Source organism: Oncorhynchus tshawytscha, linkage group LG20 (assembly GCF_018296145.1).
Source record: "Oncorhynchus tshawytscha isolate Ot180627B linkage group LG20, Otsh_v2.0, whole genome shotgun sequence".
Classification (NCBI taxonomy): Eukaryota; Metazoa; Chordata; class Actinopteri; order Salmoniformes; family Salmonidae; genus Oncorhynchus; species Oncorhynchus tshawytscha.
This window is the reverse complement of record NC_056448.1, coordinates 3828960-3854883: the sequence shown is the minus strand read 5'-3', so window position 1 is coordinate 3854883 and position 25924 is coordinate 3828960. Positions and strand designations below refer to the sequence as shown.

The following is a 25924-nucleotide window of genomic DNA, read 5'->3' as shown; positions in this document are numbered from 1 at the left end:
GTACAACACACCTCCTTCGCGTGTATCAGGAAAAGCACTCCCTGAGACCTATCTGGTTATTGTCATCCAGACCAGTATTACATCTCAAAGTGTATCTTTGCAAAATAATAAAACAAGGCTATGTGAGAAAATTGAGAGACAATGTCGGATAAAAATCGAATGAAGTGTCAAATAAGTGACAGATAAACATATTCTGCATATGATTCAGTCATCAAGTTTCAAGTTTTTATTAGTTGTATGAACGGGATACACATGGTGTATATATACACCGTCCAACGAAATTCTTACTTGCAGGTTTCTTCTCGACAATGCATCAACAATAAAAAATAATACAAACATAAAGTAAATGGTTCAGTAGAATATAATAACTATTTTTGCAGAAGTGTAAAACAGGAAGGCAAAATTATAGTCAAATAAAACAACATTGTATTAGTCACATGCTTCGTAAACAACAGTGAAATGCTTAATTATGGGCCCTATCCCAGCAATGCAGAGAGGAAGAAAATAGAGAAATAAAAGAAAAGTGAAACACATAATAATAAAAGTACTAATAGATATGTGTAATGATAACTTGGCTATATACACGGGGTACCAATACCAAGTCGATGCGCAGGGGTACGAGGTAATTGAGGTAGATATAACTAGGAATAAAGTGACAGATAACAGTAAGTAACAGTAAGTTAAAACTATTTACATAACTATTTAGCAGTCTTATGGCTTGGGGGTTTAAGCTGTTCAGGGTCCTGTTGGTTCCAGACTTGGTGCATTGGTACCGCTTGCCATGCAGTAGCAGAGAAAACAGTCTGTAACTTGGGTGGCTGGAGTCTTTGACCATTTTTAGGGACTTCCTCTGACACCACCTGATATAGACATCCTGGATGGCAGGAAGTTTGGCCCCAGTGATGTACTAGGCCATAGGCACTACCCTCTGCAGCACCTTGCGGTCGAATGCCAAGCAGTTGCCATACCAAGTGGTGATGCAGCCAGTCAAGATGCTCTAAATAGTGCAGCTGTAGAACTTTTTGGAGAACTCAGGGCCCATGCCAAATCTTTTCAGCCTTCTGAGGGGGAAGAGGCTTTGTCGTGCCTTCTTCACGACTGTGTTGGCGTGTTTGGACCATGATAGAGCCTCGGTGATGTGGGAGGCAAGGAACTTGTAGCACTCAAACCCGCTCTACAATAGCCCCTTCGTTTCCTGTAGTCCACGATCAGCTCCTGTATCTTGCTGACATTGAGGAAGAGGTTGTTGTCCTGGCACTACACTACCATGTCTCTGACCTCCCTATAGACTGTCTCATTGTTGCAGTGGTGAAAAAAGTACACAACTGACATAGTTGAGTAAAGATACCTTAATAGAAAATGACTCAAGTAAAAGTGAAAGTCACCCAGTAAAATACTACTTGAGTAAAAGTCTTAAAGTATTTGGTTTGAAATGTACTTAAGTATCAAAAGTAACTGTGATTGCTAAAATATACTTTAGTATCAAAAGTTAAAGTAAAAGTATAAATCAAATTCCTTTCATTCAAATTCTTATATTAAGCAAACCAGACGGCACCATGTCTCCGACATTATTTACAAACAAAGTGTGTGTGTTTAGTGAGTCCGCCAGATCAGAGGCAGTAGGGGTGACCAGGGATGTTCTCTGTTTAGTGAGTCCGCCAGATCAGAGGCAGTAGGGGTGACCAGGGATGTTCTCTGTTTAGTGAGTCCGCCAGATCAGAGGCAGTAGGGGTGACCAGGGATGTTCTCTGTTTAGTGAGTCCGCCAGATCAGAGGCAGTAGGGGTGACCAGGGATGTTCTCTGTTTAGTGAGTCCTCCAGATCAGAGGCAGTAGGGGTGACCAGGGATGTTCTCTGTTTAGTGAGTCCGCCAGATCAGAGGCAGTAGGGGTGACCAGGGATGTTCTCTGTTTAGTGAGTCCTCAGAGGCAGAGGCAGGGATGTTCTCTGGGGTGACCAGGGATGTTCTCTGTTTAGTGAGTCCTCCAGATCAGAGGCAGATAGGGGTGACCAGGGATGTTCTCTGTTTAGTGAGTCTGCCAGATCAGAGGCAGTAGGGGTGACCAGGGATGTTCTCTGTTTAGTGAGTCCGCCAGATCAGAGGCAGTAGGGGTGACCAGGGATGTTCTCTGTTTAGTGAGTCTGCCAGATCAGAGGCAGTAGATGACCAGGGATGTTCCCTGTTTAGTGAGTCCTCCAGATCAGAGGCAGTAGGGATGACCAGGGATGTTCTCTGTTTAGTGAGTCCTCCAGATCAGAGGCAGTAGGGATGACCAGGGATGTTCTCTGTTTAGTGAGTCATCCAGATCAGAGGCAGTAGAGATGACCAGGGATGTTCTCTGTTTAGTGAGTCATCCAGATCAGAGGCAGTAGATGACCAGGGATGTTCTCTGTTTAGTGAGTCCTCCAGATCAGAGGCAGTAGGGATGACCAGGGATGTTCTCTGTTTAGTGAGTCCTCCAGATCAGAGTCCTCCAGATCAGTAGGGATGACCAGGGATGTTCTCTGTTTAGTTAGTCCTCCAGATCAGAGGCAGTAGGGATGACCAGGGATGTTCTCTGTTTAGTGAGTCCTCCTGATCAGAGGCAGTAGGGATGACCAGGGATGTTCTCTGTTTAGTGAGTCCTCCAGATCAGAGGCAGTAGGGATGACCAGGGATGTTCTCTTGATAAGTTTGTGAACTGGACCATTTTCTTGTCCTGCTAAGCATTCAAAATGTCACGAGCACTTTTGGGTTTCAGGAAAAATGTATGGAGTAAAAAGTACATTTTAAAAGTAAAAGTTGTCAAAAATATAAATAGTAATGTACAGATACCCCAAAAAACTGAGTAGTACTTTAAAGTATTTTTACTTAAGTACTTTAAACCACTGCATCGTCATCGGTGATCAGGCCTACCACCGCCATGTTGGCAGCAAACCGAATGATGGTGTTGGAGTCAAGAAGTTGTGGGTGAACAGGGAGTACAAGAGGGGACTTAGCACGCACCCCTGAGGGGCCCCGTGTTGAGGGTCAGCATGGAAAACTCACAGCCAGACCCCATGGAAACAATAGCATCTGCTAAAAAAAATAGAGCATCTGGAAGAGAAAACAGAAGACCTGGCAAATAGGGGGCGAAGGAATAACAGTGCTCTATTAAACCAGGCCGAAAAAGAAGAGAGAAACATGCCAATGATCCGCTACCTGCAAGACAAACTCCCAGAGTGGCTCCACCTGTCCACCGACAGGCCCATAGAACTTGAGAGAGCTCATCGAGCACTGAGGCCCCCACCAGCAGCCAGACAACCACCTCGTCAAATCACCATACGTTTCCTGAGATTCACCGACAAGGGAACGAGTCCTACATGCGGCGAAAATCAACACCATTACAGTGGGAAACGCCAAACTCACTTTACACCAGGACTTGCCAAAAGTGCAGAGAGTTTGACGAGGTGAAGAAACACTTAACTGACCGCGGCATCATCAGGGGATTCAAATACCCAAACGAGCCCAGGATTCGTCCCCAAGGAGCCCTGCAACACTTAACTGACCGCGGCATCATCAGGGGATTCAAATACCCAAACTAGCCCAGGATTCTTCACCAAGGAGCCCTGCAACACTTAACTGACCGCGGCATCATCAGGGGATTCAAATACCCAAACGAGCCCAGGATTCTTCCCCAAGGAGCCCTGCAACACTTAACTGACCGCGGCATCATCAGGGGATTCAAATACCCAAACGAGCCCAGGATTCTTCACCAAGGAGCCCTGCAACACTTAACTGACCGCGGCATCATCAGGGGATTCAAATACCCAAACGAGCCCAGGATTCTTCACCAAGGAGCCCTGCAACACTTAACTGACCGCGGCATCATCAGGGGATTCAAATATCCCAAACGAGCCCAGGATTCTTCACCAAGGAGCCCTGCAACACTTAACTGACCGCGGCATCATCAGGGGATTCAAATACCCAAACGAGCCCAGGATTCTTCACCAAGGAGCCCTGCAACACTTCACTGACCGCGGCATCATCAGGGGATTCAAATACCAAACGAGCCCAGGATTCTTCACCAAGGAGCCCTGCAACACTTCACTGACCGCGGCATCATCAGGGGATTCAAATATCCAAACGAGCCCAGGATTCTTCACCAAGGAGCCCTGCAACACTTAACTGACCGCGGCATCATCAGGGGATTCAAATATCCAAACGAGCCCAGGATTCTTCACCAAGGAGCCTTGCAACACTTAACTGACCGCGGCATCATCAGGGGATTCAAATATCCAAACGAGCCCAGGATTCTTCACCAAGGAGCCCTGCAACACTTAACTGACCGCGGCATCATCAGGGGATTCAAATACCCAAACGAGCCCAGGATTCTTCCCCAAGGAGCCCTGCAACACTTAACTGACCGCGGCATCATCAGGGGATTCAAATATCCAAACGAGCCCAGGATTCTTCACCAAGGAGCCCTGCAACACTTAACTGACCGCGGCATCATCAGTGGATTCAAATACCCAAACGAGCCCAGGATTCTTCCCCAAGGAGCCCTGCAACACTTAACTGACCGCGGCATCATCAGGGATTCAAATACCCAAACGAGCCCAGGATTCTTCACCAAGGAGCCCTGCAACACTTAACTGACCGCGGCATCATCAGGGGATTCAAATACCCAAACGAGCCCAGGATTCTTCCCCAAGGAGCCCTGCAACACTTAACTGACCGCGGCATCATCAGGGGATTCAAATATCCAAACGAGCCCAGGATTCTTCACCAAGGAGCCCTGCAACACTTCAAAACTCCCGAAGAGACAAAACGTTTTTTGAAGGACAATCACTGAGAAATGGTCATGACTGCCTTATCCTGTTGATATTTAGTTTTAATAATAACAAACAACTTATGCTATAGATCCGTGTTAGGGATTTGCTGCCTCATTCCTGTTTTATTTAGTCCAAACGATTAGGCCTATGTCCTTTGGGGGATGTATTTGTAGGCTGGGCTATTGATTTTATTTACTTAATTTCTCCCTCTCTTTTATTACTGTGGTCTGGAAGGGGGCTACGTTGTCACTTAATGCGGGCGGAGAGGATGAGGAGAGGATGATTTTGTTTCTCTCTCTCTTGGGAGAGAACTGTTCACATTTTTCGGGAACACAGAATTGTGACTGAGTGTGGAGTTCAACATGTCGTGTTGTTTGGGAACTCGGCTGGGGTGTTTAGAGATTGTTCTTTTACGTACACCGTTTCTTTTCCTTTTTATGTGATCGCAGTTGTAACTATTATCCACCTTTACCCAGAGATGACTGGGATTCCCATTACTGTTCGATGACGTTGACTAGTACATTAAATCTACTGACATGGAACTGCCATGGGCTAGGTCATGCAATCAAATGGAAAAAGATTATATGTGCTCTCAAAAAGGAAAAAGCAGACATTGCTCTATTACAAGAGACACACCTCTGTGATGCCGAACATGCTAAATTCAGAAGAGCTTGGGTGGGTGTATTTCTCATTTTTCAAATCAAACAGTAGAGGCACAGCCATACTTATCTATAAGCATGTTCCATTCATAATTGACAAAAAATATATCTGATCTGGAGGGGAGATTTATTCTGATAACTGGGTCACTGTTGTGACTTTACTTTCATTAATCTGATGACTGTTATTTATTTAATCCACAATGTTTAATTGTTACTCGATTCAATTAACAATGTAACAGTTAACTCATTAGGATTTGGGGCACCATGGAAGTAGTTGTTTAACAAGTTACCATCTCCTGAATTAAACTCTAGAAGATATATAAGTTAAATGTCGATAACAGTCACTTATTAATCATTACCTCGTATCAGTCTCGTAGTCTGAACGGTCGCAACCTTTTTGGATCCGCAAAAAAACTAGCCTTGAGCATTATTCAGAAGTACTCAAATTGGTTTCATTATTTATTCACTAGCTAAATAAATAATGACACAGAATACACATAAACACTTACAAATACCTGGGCAGAAGGTGTGCTGACCTCTGTCTCTTGCTCTGGGAAGCAGAACAGGGAAGGGTGTCACAAGCATATTCGACCCACACAAGTTGCTGGCTCCAGGTGGTGTGATTAGTGAAGACGAGGCAGTGAAAAGTCGTCTCCAGGTCCTGATTGGCTTGCTCCAACTGGCGGTTGGACTGGGAATGAAAACTAGAGGACATGTTGGCCAACGACCCAATAAGGGTGCAGAACACCTTCCAGAACCGGGATGAGAACTGGGGACCGCAATCGGAGACCATGTCGACCGGCAGTCCATGGATCCGGAAGACGTGCATGAGCATGGCCGTCTCCTTAGATGAGGGCAACTTAGGATAGGGGAATAAAATGGACGGCTTTGGAAAACCGGTCCACCACCCTAAGGATAGTGGTGTTGCCATCAGATGGTGGGAGGCCCGTGAGAAGTCAAAGATAGATGGGACCAGGAGCGGTGAGGGACAGGAAGTGGTTGAAGGAGGCCAGCCGGAGTTGCCACAGAGTCTTCTTCTGCACACACACCGTACAGGCGGCAATGAATGCAGAGACCTCAGGAACCGTGGTGGGCCGCCAAAAATGCTGTCGGATGAAATCCAAGGTTCGACGGGAGTCAGGGTGACAGGTGAGTTTCGAGGAAATTACCCATTCCAGAACAGGAGCATGGAGCATGGGCGATGGGAAAAGAAGGCGCAGGGATGCAGCTTCTGGTCCTGGGCAGCGACTCCAACACAAACTGACGGGACGGGTCCGGATGGATTAAGATGGGGGCTGTAGTGAATCACTGCTGGAGGTCAGAGAATGCCTGGTCAGTTGCTGGAGACCATATGAACGGCACCTTTGGGGAGGTGAGTGCAGAGAAGGGGAAGCAAGGGTGCCCCGGATGAAACAACGGTAGAAATTGGAAAACCCCAGGAAACGCTGCAGCTGCACTCTGGATGTGGGTTGAGGCCAATCCACCACCACTCTCACCTTGTCAGGGTCCATCTGAACATTCCCTGCAGTGACGTATCCTAGGAAGGAGATGGTGGTGCGATGGAACTCACACTTCTCCATCATCATGAACAGCTGGTTCTCCAGGAGAACCTGTCGGACATGCTCTTGAGCTGACCGGGAATAGAGGATGTCATCAAGGTAGACAAACACAAATCGGTTCAACATGTCTCGGAGCACATCATTGACCAAGGCCTAGAACACTGCGGGTGCGTTGGTCAGTCTGAACAACATCAACAGGTACTCGTAGTGCCCTCTAGCCGTGTTAAAGGCAGTTTTCCACTCATCCCCTTCCCGTATCTGTACCAGATGGTACTGAAGGTCCAACTTGGAGAAGGTGGTTACCACCTGGAGAGGCTCAAAAGCTGAGGAGACGAGTGGTAGCGGGTAACGGTTTTTAAGAGCCCCCGGTAGTTGATACATGGACACAGGGTCTTTGTAATACATCTGTGTGTAGCTGGTGAGACGAGTCAGGCGCAGGACAGCAGATATGAGTAATGGAAGAAATTTTACTCAATAATATAACAATGCACGTAGTAAAAATACCAGGCCACAAATACGGACCGCAATACAATAAACAATTACTCACAAACAAACATGGGGGAACAGAGGGTTAAATAATGAACAAGTAATAGAGGGATTGAAACCAGGTTTGTAAGACAAAGACAAAACAAATGGAAAATGAAAAGTGGATCGGCGATAGCTAGAAGGCCGGTGACGTCGACCGCCGAATGCCGCCCGAACAAGGAGAGTCGTGACAGTCTTGTCTTTCTTCTCCACAAAGAAGAATGTTGTGCCGGCGGGGGAGGAAGAGGGATGCATAAGCCCAGCAGTAAGAGAGTCCTCAATATACCCTTTCATCGCTTTAGTCTCCGGACCAGACAGGGAATAAAGTCACCCCCGTGGAGGTGTAGTGTCCGAGGAGAAGGTCGATGACGCAGTCATAGAGCCAAAGCGAGGTGGCACAGGCCTTGCTGAAAACCTCCCGGAGGTTCTGGTATTCCACAGGAATGGTGGAGAGGTTTGGGGCTTCTCCCAAGCCCACAGGAAGACGTCCCAGGGCAGGCAGCGCCGACTTCAGGCAATGCACATGACAAAATGGGTTCCAATCCAGGATAGAACCAGTAGCCCAGTTGATCAGAGGATTCTTCTGGAGCAGGGAGAACCCCAAAACCACGAGTGGGGGGATTGGGCGGATTCAATGGGCAAGAACTGCATACTTTCCCTGTCATTGCCCAACACTCTCAGGTTAATGGGAAACGTAGTGTGGGTGACTCTGCCAATAGAGCGCCCATCCAATGCTCTAACGTCCATGGGAATGGATTTCCAGCTCCAATACCAGGGTAGCGTCCATAAAGCTCTCGTTGGCCCCAGAGTCAATGAGCACCCAGAGAGATTTGCCGGTCACCCCACAACAGGGTAGTATGGAGAGGGGTACGAGCAATGGAGGATGGGAAACTTCAAGTACGGCTCACCAGCGTACTCGTACCTACTTGATGAGCTTGGCTTTTTAATGGGCAGGTAGCTAAGAAAGGTCCCGTAGCTCCACAATATAGACTGCTCTGGGTGTTAAGTCGGATACAATCTAGCCGTGCCCAGTTGCATGGGCTCCAAAGGAGGCGAGTCGGCAACCCTCTGTGATTTCCGAAAGAACTCGGGTTCCCTCGGACATGTAGACTTCGGGGGTCTCCGTGAATCCTCAGAGGTGAGGTGGAAATCTAGGGCGAGCTAGGGGAACAGGGCATAGATTCCCTCTCCCTCCTACGTCGTCGTAGCCAGCCATCGAGGGCGAGCTAGGGCAACAGGGCATAGATTCCCTCTCCCTCCTACGTCGTCGTAGCCAGCCATCGAGGGCGAGCTAGGGCAACAGGGCATAGATTCCCTCTCCCTCCTACGTCGTCGTAGCCAGCCATCGAGGGCGAGCTAGGGCAACAGGGCATAGATTCCCTCTCCCTCCTACGTCGTCGTAGCCAGCCATCGAGGGCGAGCTAGGGCAACAGGGCATAGATTCCCTCTCCCTCCTACGTCGTCGTAGCCAGCCATCGAGGGCGAGCTAGGGCAACAGGGCATAGATTCCCTCTCCCTCCTACGTTGTCGTAGCCAGCCATCGAGGGCGAGCTAGGGCAACAGGGCATAGATTCCCTCTCCCTCCTACGTTGTCGTAGCCAGCCATCGAGGGCGAGCTAGGGGAACAGGGCATAGATTCCCTCTCCCTCCTACGTTGTCGTAGCCATTGAGCCGTCAAGGTTATGAGGATGTCAAGGTCCATGGGCAGCTCCTGGGCAGTGAGCTCATCTTTGATCACCTCCGATAATCTGTGAAGGAACATGTAGAACAATGCTTCCGGGTTCCAGGCACTCTCAGCCACCAACGTGCGAAAATCCACTGTGTAGTCTGTGTAGTCTGCCAAACTACGGGAGTCTTGACATACTGTAGCTGGAGCAGTTTAAGCAGCCTCTCTCCCGTACAACGGAGAATTAAACATCTTCCGTACTTCCGCCACCAACTCCTCCAGACCGAGGCAGATGGCGGACTGTAGCCCCCACAACGCCATAGCCCAGACGAGTGCCCCCCCCTGGGACATCAGCATTATGAGGTACGCTATCTTCGAGTGGTTAGAGGGGAACGAAGAAGGTTGCGGCACGAAGATGAGGGAGCACTGAGGGAGAAAGGCACGGCAGTTTCCAGAATCTCCAGCGTAGCGCTCCGGGAGGAGGTAAGCGGGGTTCTCGGGACCCTAAGGTAGGCTGGGAAGAAACACCGCTGGTAGCAGGGTTGCTGAGAGTCTGGGGGATTACTGTTGTGGCCCGCTGCCTAGTAGGGAAATCCGCGGAATTGCTCCAGCAATGTATCGAACGCCTGGTCATGGCGTTCTGCCAGGGTATGGAGTCCCTCCATAAGGCATTGCAGTAACTCCTCGTGTCTTCCAATGGTGGCTCCTTGCTGGGAGACAGCATTGTGGAGCTGGGCTGAGTCAGCTGGGTCAGGCATGACCAGTTCGTACTATCACGACACAGGATGAGACCCAAATGCAGACACAGGAGGCAGATGGCTCGAGTCTCTGTTATTTAATAATAGGCAAGAGGCAAGTCGAGAACTGGCAGAAGTTCGTAAACCAGGTCAGAGTCAGATGGGTACAGGACGACAGGCAGGCTCGAGGTTAGGCCAGGCAGAATGGTATGGCAGGCGGGCTCAGGGTCAAGGCGGGCAGAAAAGGTCGGAACTGGGAGGACTAGACAAACAGGGACGCGAAAAACAAGAGTAAGGAAAAACAAGCTGGTCGGCTTGACGAGACGAACTGGCAACAGATAAATACTGGGGAATATGGGTGACACCTGGAGGGGGGTGGAGACAAGCACAAAGACAGGTGAAACAGATCAGGGTGTGGCAGGTTTTGCAACACCAAAACGTCAAGGCTCGTTTCATCATGTTCCTGGACTAAAGAGTGTGAAATGTTATGTCAGAAAAGTTTATATCTACCTCTGACATATTCTGTTTAACTAGGGCTGGAGGGAAAGTGAGTTGGATAGGTATTACGTAACTGCAGCTCATGAAACTGAGTAGTCACAGCCCACTATATTTAGACATGGTGTATATTACCATATGGCTCGGTCACAGCCAACCAAAGACCGCAAGATGGAGACACGGTGTCATTCACACTTGCACTTGATGTTGATCCCAAATCAGTTGAAACAGGAAACAGTCACATTATTCGTTTGTTTTTTTCCATTTATTTTAGCATGCAATGTTTCAGGTACTGAAATCTCCCTCTGATTTCACAGGTAATACTGATTCATCCAAATAGTATCAGAGGATTCTGCTTGGCCACGCTGTCAGTGAAAGAGCAAACAGGAAACAAAGAAAATCAACAAGTCAGGCAGTTGGCTGGTCACATCTGAACACATACTGTATGTACAGCAGATCAAACTAAACCCTGCCTTGCAATGCCATTAGATAAGCGGAAGAACACCTCTCACAAAGTGATATTTCAAATGAAATAAATGGAATACATATTATTCATGTACATTTTTAGGTTGTCTGAAGAGTTCCCTCTTTCTGAACATTTATTTGTCCCTCTAAAACAATATTTATTGAAATCTGATTACATATTGTTGTAAATGAGCAGTAAGTCCATCTAACGACGGTGCCACCTGTATAAAATAACGATGGATGTGTGTACCATCTTGACTTTCATTTCAATTTCAATTGAACAATAGATTTGCAAAGAAAATGTCTAATACAGACATAGATATTCAAACATCAGTTCCATCATAGCTGCACAATTAACGAATAGGCAAATGTTTCCCGGCTAACATTAAACCATTCTCTGCTAACTTTGTTAACTATTCAGCAAATTTTCACAATTCTACTGAAGCAAAAAAATACTACATCCAGAGAAAAATACTACAACACAACCAATGATGGTAGTAAGTAAGTAATAATAATAATAATAAATTGATCATAATCAATAATAAAGCATTTCAAAAGCGGTAAACAGTAAAATGCTGCAGGCAGACTACAATACTTGGCGTGGCCACACAGTGGGCATGTGCAGAACACTTACAGCGCTGGGTGTGTTGTATCACAACTACAGAATCATTCCTCCTTCGCCATGACAACAAGAGGGACTAGCATGCATGGCCTGGGGGTGTAGGGTTACACTGGCTGAATAGTGGGTAGTAAGAACATCTGGCAGTGATGGGGTGGGAAGTGTGGTGCGATGAGATCCTTACACCAGTGCTTCATTAGACAGGCACTGGAACACACAGGGGATTCATTCTATCAACATAACCCCCAATAATGTTCTTATTGTACCCAACCCCTTCCCACCAGGGTTATAATACAAATATTGGAATTGAATAAAAAACAAAGAAAATAAACATCATAGCAAAAATGATAAATCACTCCTTGAACACATTTATGTGGTGAAAAGTTACATTAAACAAGACTATTCATGTAAATACTTGCGCTCATCACCCATAATATTCAGTGCTGAAGATGCAATCAGATCAGTAGCTTAGCTATAGAACTCCTCCCTGAGGGCTGCAGAGACTGGGCTCTAGTACTCCCTGCTGGAACAAACCTGAACTACAGGAGGCAGAGCAGCCTGTCATCACAACACCATACGCCCCGTCAGCTTGACCAGTTCTAGACCTTAAGAGACGCCGCTGCCACGTCTCCTTTAGGGCCAGACCTCCTATGTGTGCCCACCAAAGGGCCCCGTTGAGACGATTAGGAACTCAAGTGATTGATTGTACATAACATGGCACTAAGAAGAGGTCTTGAGTCTTAACACAGGAAAAGGGAACAAACAAGAGAAATATATTAGGCGAGGTAATGCTTACAGGAGGCTTACAAAGTGTTGACCACTGACAGTCCTTGTGAGAGAGGGAATATACTGTATGTCTGTAGGGCAGTCCTTAAGGGTCAGGAAGCACTGGTCAAGTTGTGTCTCACTCACTAGGCCTGTCTGCCTCCTTTCAGACCGTAAAAAAATAAACCCTATTATAAATAGGAGAGTTTTCCTAAGTGATGTAACACTTAGCGTCACCCGAATCTCTTCACCCCTACAGGCAGGAGAAGACAGCAAACAGAACGTTCAGTGCACAGAACTGCAGTAAAATAACACTGACCCTTTTAGGCCAATGCATGAACAATTATAGCGATCACAAAACAAGGACGGGCTGTATCGGTTTGACCGACGACCAGCAGGAAAAACCCTGATCTAAACACGAGCATAGAGACAGACTGATGAATTGGTTTCATTTCTTTAAAAACAAAATGACAACCAAAAACAAAACAAAACAGAGATCCTGATACAAAATATTTCGACAAACAACTTCACGGAAGTTAGCAATGCTTCAAAGAAAACAACAGCGAAACACATTTTGTAAAAAGTTAGAACAGAGACAAAACAAAGGCAGCATGAAGGAACACTAGATTCACCTGGTGATTTGCTGATCCTCTGTTATAGTAAACTCAGGTTATGAGTTTGATGCACAGAACTAAAAAAGAGCTGATATGTCATGAGATTCCAGGGCAGATAAATGTCAGTATGATGTATTATTTCATATACAGTACAGTAGATAAGTACGATTCAATCACTGGATGCAGCTGCTCAGACTATAGCCATACATGACGGTGGCATCTGTCGATCATATTTAGGATTGCTGATGCATGTTGGACTTCTTGGCGTTTTCCACGAATTCACCCGATGGCTAGGCCTAAATATAAGGGGATATTTTACAAACGGCTAGGAAAGAAAGAAAGGCCACAATTGTGCACACACGTGACTGCGGTGACACCGGTGAGATATCTGACTGATCGTCATCATCTTGAATCTCGCCTATGAAATGCTCGAGACCAACAAATGACACACAGGGTAACACAGTCTTCCTGTTCCTTTCTTTTTTAAGATCCTTTCTTTTTTTAACATCTTTCATGACCTATGAACCCTGCTCAATTAGCACTCTCCTTTTGATAGTAAAGAATTTTCGACATGCAAATATCATTCCTATGATGACAGATACATAGTATTGTATTGTTGTTGTTATCATCCGATATCAACAGATACCGATAGCCTTCACACCCGATAGTGCCGAGCACCTTCGTCACCGTGTGAACCTTGTAGAACTAATGAATAGAAGACTATTGGATGCCATATGAAGCATTTTAAACACCATCCTCACCCTCCCTGAAGGCAGGGGCGAGCGAGCAGGTCACACAAGCATATGATCAAAACCAAGAACAAAAAGAAAAATACAAAAAATAAACCAATTGATTGAAAACCGCCGGGTGAGAAAAGAGGAAATACGATGAAGCCTATTGGTGTTTGTGTCTCAACCAGAAGTCTCTCTTTGTCAAGTTCGAAAACGACACTCGCTGTCGTCTAAAGGAGCATACTGTACAGCATGTACCCTTTTTTACTAGTGATATTAGGGGGAGACCTGATCGGTGTCTGGTGATACAGGCCTATACGACCCTAAGATGTTACTGTGACAGCAGCTCTAGGAGCTTTGTAGCGGTGGGGTGTCTCTGCCCTCTCAACTGCCGTTGAGCAGCATCTCAGGGCCTGTGTTGGGGCGAGGGCCCATGTCCCCAAGCCTTGGAGGGCCGGTTCTCATCATCAGCTTCCCCACACTGAGGCCTCCCGAGCCCAGACCTCCAGGGGAGAGAGACTTCCTGGAACACAGAGGTACAGAAGGGGCTCCGATCAGTGAACAAGAAATAGAAGAGATCTATTTTATATTCCTTGACAGTAACAGAGAAGCTGCAGTACAGGGAGCACATGTTTATTCTAGGTCAGGTTTTCTCACCCAAGTGTACGTGATGTGTGTATGACCACGTTATGACCATGCATGCCAAAAAGAATTGCCCCTTGGGGATAAATGAAGTTTATTGAATTGAAATGATTGTCCTAGACGAGGTACGGACCACATCAATATTCATCCTTTGCTACTGGTGTGTTTTAGTGTTTACTAGCCTCGTGTTGCCAGACACTGGTTGAGGCGAAGATAGTAGTTGACCCAGCTCACCTGAAGGCCATCTTCTTCAGCAGGTGAGCCTCCATCTTGTCAGCGGACAGCTTGTCCGTCTGGCTCCTCTGGGGTTCACTGCTAGGAGGGGTGAGGAGGTGGGGGTCCCTTAGCTCAAGGGACTCCTAGGACATCCGGATAAGAAGTCAGTCAATGATGTAGTAGAAAACCAGTCACACAGAGATGACATCACTCAAGCCCATGCTGTACCATTGCACCACATTACAGTTCCCACAAAGATCCTACTTTAGGAGGACATAGACAAATTATGAATCAACCAATCAATCAACCAACCAACCAATCAATAAATCAATCAATTAATGAGACACATTAAGAGGATATTGGCTGTGTTTACACAGGCAGCCCAATTCTGTCTGTTCTTTGTCTCTTGACCAATGCGATCAGCTCTGAAAAAGATCTGACGTGAAAATATATGATGTGATTGGTCAAAAGACCAACTAGTGGGAAAAAAAGATCAGAATTGGAATGCCTGTGTAAACGCAGCCATAACGACTTCCCTGCACCTCAGATTGTTGACTGTTGTCCTGCAGGTCAATGTCCTCCATGTCTAGTACAGACAGCTCCAGCTCAATGTCTCTGTCCGGTTCGCTCTCTGTCGTGTCCTTACAGTAGTCAGTCTGCAGCAGGCCTCCTGCACCAGCCTTCTCTCCACTGCCGAAGGACCGCTCACGGGCAGAAAGCTCACACACTCCCAGCTGGTCACTGTGGACACACAGGAAATCATTTACAATATCTTCACTGTATGTGCTGCTTCAGATATTCAAAGTGACGGTGAAACAGTGCCTTTATACTGTAATGTTATTTCATGTGCATTCTGTGTGAAATGATGCAAATAGCTGATGTACTGACAGTAAAAGAGAGAGACTTGTGGAGTACAGAGGACTAGATTCCCCACTCCAATCACAAATACAGAGACGGTAAGACAGAGTCAGAACGTGAACAGGCAGCAAACAAGCAGAGGGCTTAGAGAACCGCTCTATTTATAGTCTAAGGAGAGAGAAAAGGAACCGACTGCAGCACAATGAGAGGAGGGGAGGGGAGGGGAGAGGAGAGGAGAGGAGAGGAGAGGGAGGGGGAGGAGGAGAGGAGAGGAGAGGAGAGGAGAGGAGAGGAGAGGAGAGGAGAGGAGAGGAGAGGAGAGGAGAGGAGAGGGAGGGAGGGGAGAGGAGAGGAGAGGAGAGGAGGGGAGAGGAGAGGAGAGGAGAGGAGAGGAGAGGAGAGGAGAGGAGGGGAGGGAGAGGAGAGGGGGAGGGGAGGGGAGGGGAGGGGAGGGGAGGAGAGGAGAGGAGGGGAGGGGAGGGGAGAGGAGAGGAGAGGAGAGGAGGGGAGGGGAGGGGAGGGGGGAGAGGAGAGGAGAGGAGAGGAGAGGAGGGGGGGAGGGGAGGGGAGAGGAGGGGAGGGGAGGGGAGGGGAGGGGAGGAGGGGAGGGGAGGGAGGGAGAGGAGAGGAGGGGAGGGGAGGGGAGGGAGGGGAGGGGAGGGAGAGGAGGGGAGGGGAGAGGAGGGGAGGGGAGGGGAGAGGAGAGGAGAGGAGAGGAGAGGAGAGGAGGGGAGAGGAGAGGAGAGGAGGGGGAGGGGAGGGGAGGGGAGGGGAGGGAGAGGAGAGGAGAGGAGAGGAGAGGAGAGGAGAGGAGGGGAGGGGAGGGGAGGGGAGGGAGAGGAGAGGAGGGGAGGGAGGGGAGGGGAGAGGAGAGGAGAGGAGAGGAGAGGAGAGGAGAGGAGAGGAGAGGAGAGGAGAGGAGAGTTGAAAACAACACCTCCCACACAGTCACGGCGAGCAAGCGAACGCTCCGCTGCAAACATACAGGAGGACATCGAAGTAAAACAAACACCCCACCCAAAAAAAATACAGAAATGAAAGAAAACAGGACAATGCCTTTGTTTAGGGGAAAGAGAGAAACGGGGGTGATGAGATATGGTATGTAGTATAGTACAGTAAAGTATAGTATGGTACAGACTCTATACTGTAGTACAGTAAAATAAAGTATGGTACAGAGTCTATACTGTAGTACAGTAAAGTATAGTATGGTACAGACTCTATACTGTAGTACAGTAAAATATAGTATGGTACAGAGTCTATACTGTAGTACAGTAAAATATAGTATGGTACAGACTCTATACTGTAGTACAGTAAAATAAAGTATGGTACAGAGTCTATACTGTAGTACAGTAAAGTATAGTATGGTACAGACTCTATACTGTAGTACAGTAAAATATAGTATGGTACAGAGTCTATACTGTACCTCTCTAGGAAACTAGAGTGGCTGGATGAGTCAGACCCACAGGAGCTCCACCTGTAGTCACCGTGACCGATGTGTGGGCCATAATCTGGAATATAAACAAGCATAGATTTAGAATAGTAACAGTGAACAACCGATAGCAATGCATTTCCCCGCCCTTCACACTATGCTGAAGGGAACACAGGGGAGCGCTGACTGCAGTGAACCCAGGCTCCACTGAGCCTGCAGAGAGCAAGGGGGGCATTCAGGGCCTGGAGATGAGAGACAACTTTCATTTATATTCACACTGTAATCCCTCCACGCGTTAAGACGTTTCTGCTCGGTGCCGGCACAGCAGCCGGCCCGAGCGAGCTCTGCACCTCTCTGAGGTTGAAGAGATTTATTTCGAAACAGAATGTTCCACATTCATTACCTGAAATGACAAATGAATAATCATTCAAAATGCCTGACGGTTTTAACACGGAGTAGCTTTTTTAATCCATAACGGCTGCTGTCATTTCAGTGCGGCTGTCGGTTCTACCCGGTACACACCACCAGAGGGACTACGAGTCAAATGGTATAGCAGAATTGAAAAGAAGTCAAAATGAGGGGCAACATTTTACTTCTACATGTCAGAACCCCCCTGTAACTGAAAGGTTTGAACCCAGGTTTCCTGTGAATACAGCGTGTTAACCCGCGAAGCTAAAGCCTCGCCACCACTATCCCCTCCTCACCTCTGAAGTTGACGGGGGTGGTGCTGTTGCTTCCCTGGCAGGCTGTGGCCTGGACGGGGTCCGTGGTGTGGTACCCTGTACGGGAGGCGCGAGAGATAGCCCCCCATTTCGAGATGATGGGTCCCTCTCCAAATGGGATGATGGGATCCTCGTCTTTCAGACGACGGTACGGCTCAAATGTGTGGAGCCACCGTTTCCTGTCACCATTCTCTACTTCCTGGAAGATACAGCATTTTACATGGGGAAGTCATTGGAGGTTGCACTCGTGACATTACATAAGAACCTACAGATTCATCATTCTCTACTTCCTGGAAGATACAGCGTTTTACATGGGGAAGTCATTGGAGGTTGCACTCGTGACATTACATAAGAACCTACAGATTCATCATTCTCTACTTCCTGGAAGATACAGCGTTTTACATGGGGAAGTCATTGGAGGTTGCACTCGTGACATTACATAAGAACCTACAGATTCATCATTTCTCTCAACTTTGAGGTTGAGATTTCTATTTGATTACTTGTCCAAGCCATACTTCAATGTAGAGACAATGAGTCATCATGATGTACAGTACCCACTCAAATGTGTTTGCCTTGTTATGTTCCTTAGGGCATATTAATATGAGTTGGAGTTGGTATATAGCATTGTTTCTAAGAGGGTGTGTGGTTGATATATGAGTTGGTATATAGCATTGTTTCTAAGAGGGTGTGTGGTTGATATATGAGTTGATATATAGCATTGTTTCTAAGAGGGTGTGTGGTTGATATATGAGTTGGTATATAGCATTGTTTCTAAGAGGGTGTGTGGTTGATATATGAGTTGATATACAGTTGTTTCTAAGAGGGTGTGTGGTTGATATATGAGTTGATATATAGCATTGTTTCTAAGAGGGTGTGTGGTTGATATATGAGTTGATATATAGCATTGTTTCTAAGAGGGTGTGTGGTTGATATATGAGTTGATATATAGCATTGTTTCTAAGAGGGTGTGTGGTTGATATATGAGTTGGTATATAGCATTGTTTCTAAGAGGGTGTGTGGTTGATATATGAGTTGATATACAGCATGTTTCTAAGAGGGTGTGTGGTTGATATATGAGTTGGTATATAGCATTGTTTCTAAGAGGGTGTGTGGTTGATATATGAGTTGGTATATAGCATTGTTTCTAAGAGGGTGTGTGGTTGATATATGAGTTGATATATAGCATTGTTTCTAAGAGGGTGTGTGGTTGATATATGAGTTGATATACAGTTGTGTTTCTAAGAGGGTGTGTGGTTGATATATGAGTTGATATATAGCATTGTTTCTAAGAGGGTGTGTGGTTGATATATGAGTTGATATATAGCATTGTTTCTAAGAGGGTGTGTGGTTGATATATGAGTTGATATATAGCATTGTTTCTAAGAGGGTGTGTGGTTGATATATGAGTTGGTATATAGCATTGTTTCTAAGAGGGTGTGTGGTTGATATATGAGTTGATATATAGCATTGTTTCTAAGATGGTGTGTGGTTGATATATGAGTTGATATATAGCATTGTTTCTAAGATGGTGTGTGGTTGATATATGAGTTGGTATATAGAATTGTTTCTAAGAGGGTGTGTGGTTGATATATGAGTTGATATATAGCATTGTTTCTAAGAGGGTGTGTGGTTGATATATGAGTTGATATATAGCATTGTTTCTAAGAGGGTGTGTGGTTGATATATGAGTTGATATATAGCATTGTTTCTAAGAGGGTGTGTGGTTGATATATGAGTTGATATATAGCATTGTTTCTAAGAGGGTGTGTGGTTGATATATGAGTTGATATATAGCATTGTTTCTAAGAGGGTGTGTGGTTGATATATGAGTTGATATACAGTTGTGTTTCTAAGAGGGTGTGTGGTTGATATATGAGTTGATATACAGCATTGTTTCTAAGAGGGTGTGTGGTTGATATATGAGTTGATATATAGCATTGTTTCTAAGAGGGTGTGTGGTTGATATATGAGTTGGTATATAGCATTGTTTCTAAGAGGGTGTGTGGTTGATATATGAGTTGATATATAGCATTGTTTCTAAGAGGGTGTGTGGTTGATATATGAGTTGATATATAGCATTGTTTCTAAGAGGGTGTGTGGTTGATATATGAGTTGATATACAGTTGTGTTTCTAAGAGGGTGTGTGGTTGATATATGAGTTGATATATAGCATTGTTTCTAAGAGGGTGTGTGGTTGATATATGAGTTGATATATAGCATTGTTTCTAAGAGGGTGTGTGGTTGATATATGAGTTGATATATAGCATTGTTTCTAAGAGGGTGTGTGGTTGATATATGAGTTGATATACAGTTGTGTTTCTAAGAGGGTGTGTGGTTGATATATGAGTTGGTATATAGCATTGTTTCTAAGAGGGTGTGTGGTTGATATATGAGTTGATATACAGTTGTGTTTCTAAGAGGGTGTGTGGTTGATATATGAGTTGGTATATAGCATTGTTTCTAAGAGGGTGTGTGGTTGATATATGAGTTGATATATAGCATTGTTTCTAAGAGGGTGTGTGGTTGATATATGAGTTGATATACAGTTGTGTTTCTAAGAGGGTGTGTGGTTGATATATGAGTTGATATACAGTTGTGTTTCTAAGAGGGTGTGTGGTTGATATATGAGTTGATATACAGTTGTGTTTCTAAGAGGGTGTGTGGTTGATATATGAGTTGATATACAGTTGTGTTTCTAAGAGGGTGTGTGGTTGATATATGAGTTGATATACAGTTGTGTTTCTAAGAGGGTGTGTGGTTGATATATGAGTTGATATACAGTTGTGTTTCTAAGAGGGTGTGTGGTTGATATATGAGTTGATATACAGTTGTGTTTCTAAGAGGGTGTGTGGTTGATATATGAGTTGACATATGTCTTTTACAAGCGTGTGTGTGTGACTCACTGAGTGTTCGGAGCAGGAGTGAGCTGAGGCGTTGTGATGCTCTGGTTCAAAGGGGCTGATGCAGGTACTGATGGTTCCACAGGACCAGGGAGAGTAGTGGGCCAGACGCTCCTCACCACGGTACTTACAGTTCATACACTGATCACCTCCACTGTCATGCTGATAGAGAGAGAGGAGGGGAGGGGGGGGAGAACGAGAACGAGAACAAGAACGAGAGAGAGAGAGAGAGAGAGAGAGAATAAGGAGGGATGGAGAAGAGGAGAGAAAGTCACAAGATGAAGTGAAAGGTTGATACTGTATTTGATTGATATCCTTGCTTTTGTCTCCCTCAGAGGACTCCCACAAACATAATGTGACTATCTATGCTTCAGCTACCAGTTGCCCAGCAACAGTCACACTCTAAAATAGCTTTGTATTCAACACATATTTTGGGCCAGAATCAAACCCACACAAACAACACATACAGGACTGTATATGTGAGCATTTCTAGACTTTAATTTCATGGGGCATAGGAGTGGATAAAACTGATTACAGTAGGCCATTTACACTTGTTCTATGCACAAACTGCCATGCTATGCCTCTACCTCTCTCTCTCTCTCTCTCTCTCTCGTGCTCATAATGCACGCACTCTGCGTGCAGGCCTATGTACCTCTGCACCAAAGTCTACAGTGAAGACGGGGGAGGACTGGGAGGGCCTGTTCATGTTGCCGTGGTGATGGTGTGTCCATTGCTCCTGTTTCCGCCTGAACAGATCCTCGTATCCAAGAGGAACACGCCCATAAGAGTCCTGGAGAGGGAGAAGGAAAGAGGTAAAGAGAGAGGGTTAGGATTGGGTGAGAGTTCCCCCGTGTACAACAAGCATCTACAACAACATTAATCATAGCCTTCAAAAGTCGATCGAACAGGAGGAAGATGGGAGGAGGAGGAGGGCAACGAAGAGGGGAAGCGGAGGAGGCGGATGAGAAGATGTGGGTGAGAATGAGTTTGCTGAGCTGAGTGGGCGAAGAGGCAGGAAGACAGGGGAAAGACAGTCGTGTTAAGGAGCGCGCATGCGGAGGCGGCTATACTGCACCCGTACCCTGTGCAGCGCTGCTCTGTGCTCCCCCGCCGAGCAGTAGGGACTGTCCAGGGAGGCGTATCTCTCTCGGAGGGGGGGCTGGTACACAGAGGAGTGCAGCACCTCTGGAGGCAGGGAGTTACTCCTGGCATCCTCGCGGTGGTACAGCTGGGGTCTCCACATACGCCGACTGTCATACAGGGGAGCGTAGCCACCATGGGCCGGGGCCAGGGGCCCGTACTGGGGGGCCGGCGGGGGGCCGTAGGGAGAAGGACCCGCGCGCTCCCGTGGTGGGGGAAAGGAGGGGTGCTGCTCGGAGTACGGAGGGGCCATGGAAGGCGGCAGAGAAGACTCGAGGACGTGGCTGGAACGCAGGAAGCGGGCCATGCAGGGTTTGTGGTGGTGCATTGTAGAGGTGTAGTAGTTACCTAGAGGAGCAGGGAGGGGGAGAGGACATCAGTGAGTCTAGGAAAGGCTGTTTTAAACAGCATTTCAATGATGAAAGAGTATACAAAAAGGCCCAAGAACAAATGAAAGATTGAATCACTTCTATGTTGCGTTCCTTAAAAAGCAATAATAAAAAGTTGGATAGAGTGAAAGAGTGATCAGAGTGAACAGAATGGCAATGCAAATGAGCAGTTTAGCTAAATCCGACACTATTACCAAGCAGTAACAGAGTTACCTCTGTTCTGGCCTCTGTTAATGAAATGATATAAACACTGTCTCTGAAATGTGGTGCCATGGCTCTACTCACTGGCTGGCTGGTAGGGTTGTGTGTCGTAGGGAGGTCGGGGGTCCTGGTAGTACAGTTCAGAGGACTGAGGCTGGTGGGGAGGAGGCTGGTGAGGGGGTCCTCTCATTAGGAAGTGCCCTTGTTTGGGCTGACCAGAGCCACACTCTACCCTAGACCCCGGACCATGGGGAGAAGGAGCTGAGGGGTGGTTGACAGGCGTCTTTGGAGGAGAAACAGTCTTTCTGATAGAGAGAGGGGGAGAGAGAGAGAGAGAGAGAGAGAGAGAGAACAAGAGAGAAATATAACAGTCTTGCTAGATGACACATTAAAGAGACACATTCCACTTTCAGCTTGAGAGTGAGAGGAGGATAACAAGACACAGTAGAAATATAACCACAGGTAGTCTTGCTAAAAGCCAGATGACACATCAGTAAAGCCAGTCAGTAAAACCACAGATGAAGCCACATTCCACTTTCAGCTTGCACGTCAGTTAAACAACAGTCAGTAGGTGAAACCACAGTCAGTAGGTCAGAAACCACAGTCAGTAGGTGAAGCCACAGTTGAAACCACAGTCGTTCAGTGATGAGACAGTAGGTAAACCACAGTCAGTGAAACCACAGTCAGAGGTGAAACCACAGTACCACAGTCAAAGTAGGTGAAACCACAGTCAGTAGGTGAAACCACAGTCAGTAGGTGAAACCACAGTCAGTAGGTGAAACCACAGTCAGTAGAAACCACAGTGAAACCACAGTCAGTAGGTGAAACCACAGTCAGTAGGTGAAACCACAGTCAGTAGGTGAAACCACAGTCAGTAGGTGTCAAAAACCACAGTCAGTAGGTGAAACCACAGTCAGTAGGTGAAACCACAGTCAGTAGGTGAAACCACAGTCAGTAGGTGAAACCACAGTCAGTAGGTGAAACCACAGTCAGTAGGTGAAACCACAGTCAGTAGGTGAAACCACAGTCAGTAGGTGAAACCACAGTCAGTAGGTGAAACCAGTCAGTAGGTGAAACCACAGTCAGTAGGTGAAACCACAGTCAGTAGGTGAAACCACAGTCAGTAGATGAAGCCACAGTCAGTAGGTGAAACCACAGTCAGTAGGTGAAACCACAGTCAGTAGGTGAAACCACAGTGAAACCACAGTCAGTAGGTGAAACCACAGTCAGGTGAAACCACAGTCAGTAGGTGAAACCACAGTCAGTAGGTGAAGTCAGGTGAAACCACAGTCAGTAGGTGAAACCACAGTCAGTAGATGAAACCACAGTCAGTAGGTGAAACCACAGTCAGTAGGTGAAACCACAGTCAGTAGGTGAAACCACACAGTCAGTAGATGAAACCACAGTCAGTAGGTGAAACCACAGTCAGTAGGTGAAACCACAGTCAGTAGGTGAAACCACAGTCAGTAGGTGAAACCACAGTCAGTAGGTGAAACCACAGTCAGTCAGTAGGTGAAACCACAGTCAGTAGGTGAAACCACAGTCAGTAGGTGAAACCACAGTCAGTAGGTGAAACCACAGTGAAACCACAGTCAGTAGGTGAAACCACAGTCAGTAGGTGAAACCACAGTCAGTAGGTGAAACCACAGTCAGTAGGTGAAACCACAGTCAGTAGGTGAAACCACAGTCAGTAGGTGAAACCACAGTCAGTAGGTGAAACCACAGTCAGTAGGTGAAACCACAGTCAGTAGGTGAAACCACAGTCAGTAGGTGAAACCACAGTCAGTAGGTGAAACCACAGTCAGTAGGTGAAACCACAGTCAGTAGGTGAAACCACAGTCAGTAGGTGAAACCACAGTCAGTAGGTGAAACCACAGTCAGTAGGTGAAACCACAGTCAGTAGGTGAAACCACAGTCAGTAGGTGAAACCACAGTCAGTAGGTGAAACCACAGTGAAACCACAGTCAGTAGGTGAAACCACAGTCAGTAGGTGAAACCACAGTCAGTAGGTGAAACCACAGTCAGTAGGTGAAACCACAGTAGGTGAAACCACAGTCAGTAGGTGAAACCACAGTCAGTAGATGAAACCACAGTCAGTAGGTGAAACCACAGTCAGTAGGTGAAACCACAGTCAGTAGGTGAAACCACAGTCAGTAGGTGAAACCACAGTCAGTAGGTGAAACCACAGTCAGTAGGTGAAACCACAGTCAGTAGGTGAAACAGTCAGTAGGTGAAACCACAGTCAGTAGGTGAAACCACAGTCAGTAGGTGAAACCACAGTGAAACCACAGTCAGTAGGTGAAACCACAGTCAGTAGGTGAAACCACAGTCAGTAGGTGAAACCACAGTCAGTAGGTGAAACCACAGTCAGTAGGTGAAACCACAGTCAGTAGGTGAAACCAACCACAGTCAGTAGTGAAACCACAGTCAGTGAAACCACAGTCAGGTGAAACCACAGTCAGTAGGTGAAACCACAGTCAGTAGGTGAAACCACAGTCAGTAGGTGAAACCACAGTCAGTAGGTGAAACCACAGTCAGTAGGTGAAACCACAGTCAGTAGGTGAAGCCACAGTCAGTAGATGAAGCCACAGTCAGTAGGTGAAACCACAGTCAGTAGGTGAAACCACAGTCAGTAGGTGAAACCACAGTCAGTAGGTGAAACCACAGTCAGTAGGTGAAACCACAGTCAGTAGGTGAAACCACAGTCAGTAGGTGAAACCACAGTCAGTAGGTGAAACCACAGTCAGTAGGTGAAACCACAGTCAGTAGATGAAACCACAGTCAGTAGGTGAAACCACAGTCAGTAGGTGAAACCACAGTCAGTAGGTGAAACCACAGTCAGTAGGTGAAACCACAGTCAGTAGGTGAAACCACAGTCAGTAGGTGAAACCACAGTCAGTAGGTGAAACCACAGTCAGTAGGTGAAACCACAGTCAGTCAGTAGGTGAAACCACAGTCAGTAGGTGAAACCACAGTCAGTGAAACCACAGTCAGTGAAACCACAGTCAGTCACAGTCAGTAGAAACCACAGTCAGTAGATGAAACCACAGTCAGTAGGTGAAACCACAGTCAGTAGGTGAAACCACAGTCAGTAGGTGAAACCACAGTCAGTAGGTGAAACCACAGTCAGTAGGTGAAACCACAGTCAGTAGGTGAAACCAACCCACAGTCAGTAGGTGAAACCACAGTCAGTAGGTGAAACCACAGTCAGTAGGTGAAACCACAGTCAGTAGGTGAAACCACAGTCAGTAGGTGAAACCACAGTCAGTGAAACCACAGTCAGTAGGTGAAACCACAGTCAGTAGGTGAAACCACAGTCAGTAGGTGAAACCACAGTCAGTAGGTGAAACCACAGTCAGTAGGTGAAACCACAGTCAGTAGGTGAAACCACAGTCAGTAGGTGAAACCACAGTAGGTGAAAACCACAGTCAGTAGTCAGTAGTGAAACCACAGTCAGTAGGTGAAACCACAGTCAGTAGGTGAAACCACAGTCAGTAGGTGAAACCACAGTCAGTAGGTGAAACCACAGTCAGTAGGTGAAACCACAGTCAGTAGGTGAAACCACAGTCAGTAGGTGAAACCACAGTCAGTAGGTGAAACCACAGTCAGTAGGTGAAACCACAGTCAGTAGGTGAAACCACAGTCAGTAGGTGAAACCACAGTCAGTAGGTGAAACCACAGTCAGTAGGTGAAACCACAGTCAGTAGGTGAAACCACAGTCAGTAGGTGAAACCACAGTCAGTAGGTGAAACCACAGTCAGTAGGTGAAACCACAGTCAGTAGGTGAAACCACAGTCA

At 46.6% G+C, this 25924-nt stretch overlaps 1 protein-coding gene across 4 annotated transcripts in view; it reads right to left on the bottom strand.

The window, feature by feature from the left end:
- Positions 1-10681: 10681 nt before the first annotated feature.
- The window catches only part of rc3h2 (ring finger and CCCH-type domains 2), a 44499-nt gene continuing 29256 nt past the window's right edge, over positions 10682-25924 (bottom strand). For 3 of the 4 annotated variants that reach the window (XM_042302072.1, XM_042302074.1, XM_042302073.1), the window contains exons 11-19: positions 22211-22431; positions 21478-21884; positions 21049-21186; positions 20400-20558; positions 17479-17695; positions 16769-16853; positions 15030-15228; positions 14506-14630; positions 10682-14152 (exon numbers count right to left, since the gene is read on the bottom strand). In XM_042302072.1, coding sequence (XP_042158006.1) covers positions 14014-14152; positions 14506-14630; positions 15030-15228; positions 16769-16853; positions 17479-17695; positions 20400-20558; positions 21049-21186; positions 21478-21884; positions 22211-22431 — 1690 coding nt within the window. In that variant the 3' untranslated portion in view covers positions 10682-14013. The remainder of the gene's footprint in view (positions 14153-14505; positions 14631-15029; positions 15229-16768; positions 16854-17478; positions 17696-20399; positions 20559-21048; positions 21187-21477; positions 21885-22210; positions 22432-25924) is intronic. The other variant, XR_006079438.1, reaches the window with a different exon arrangement.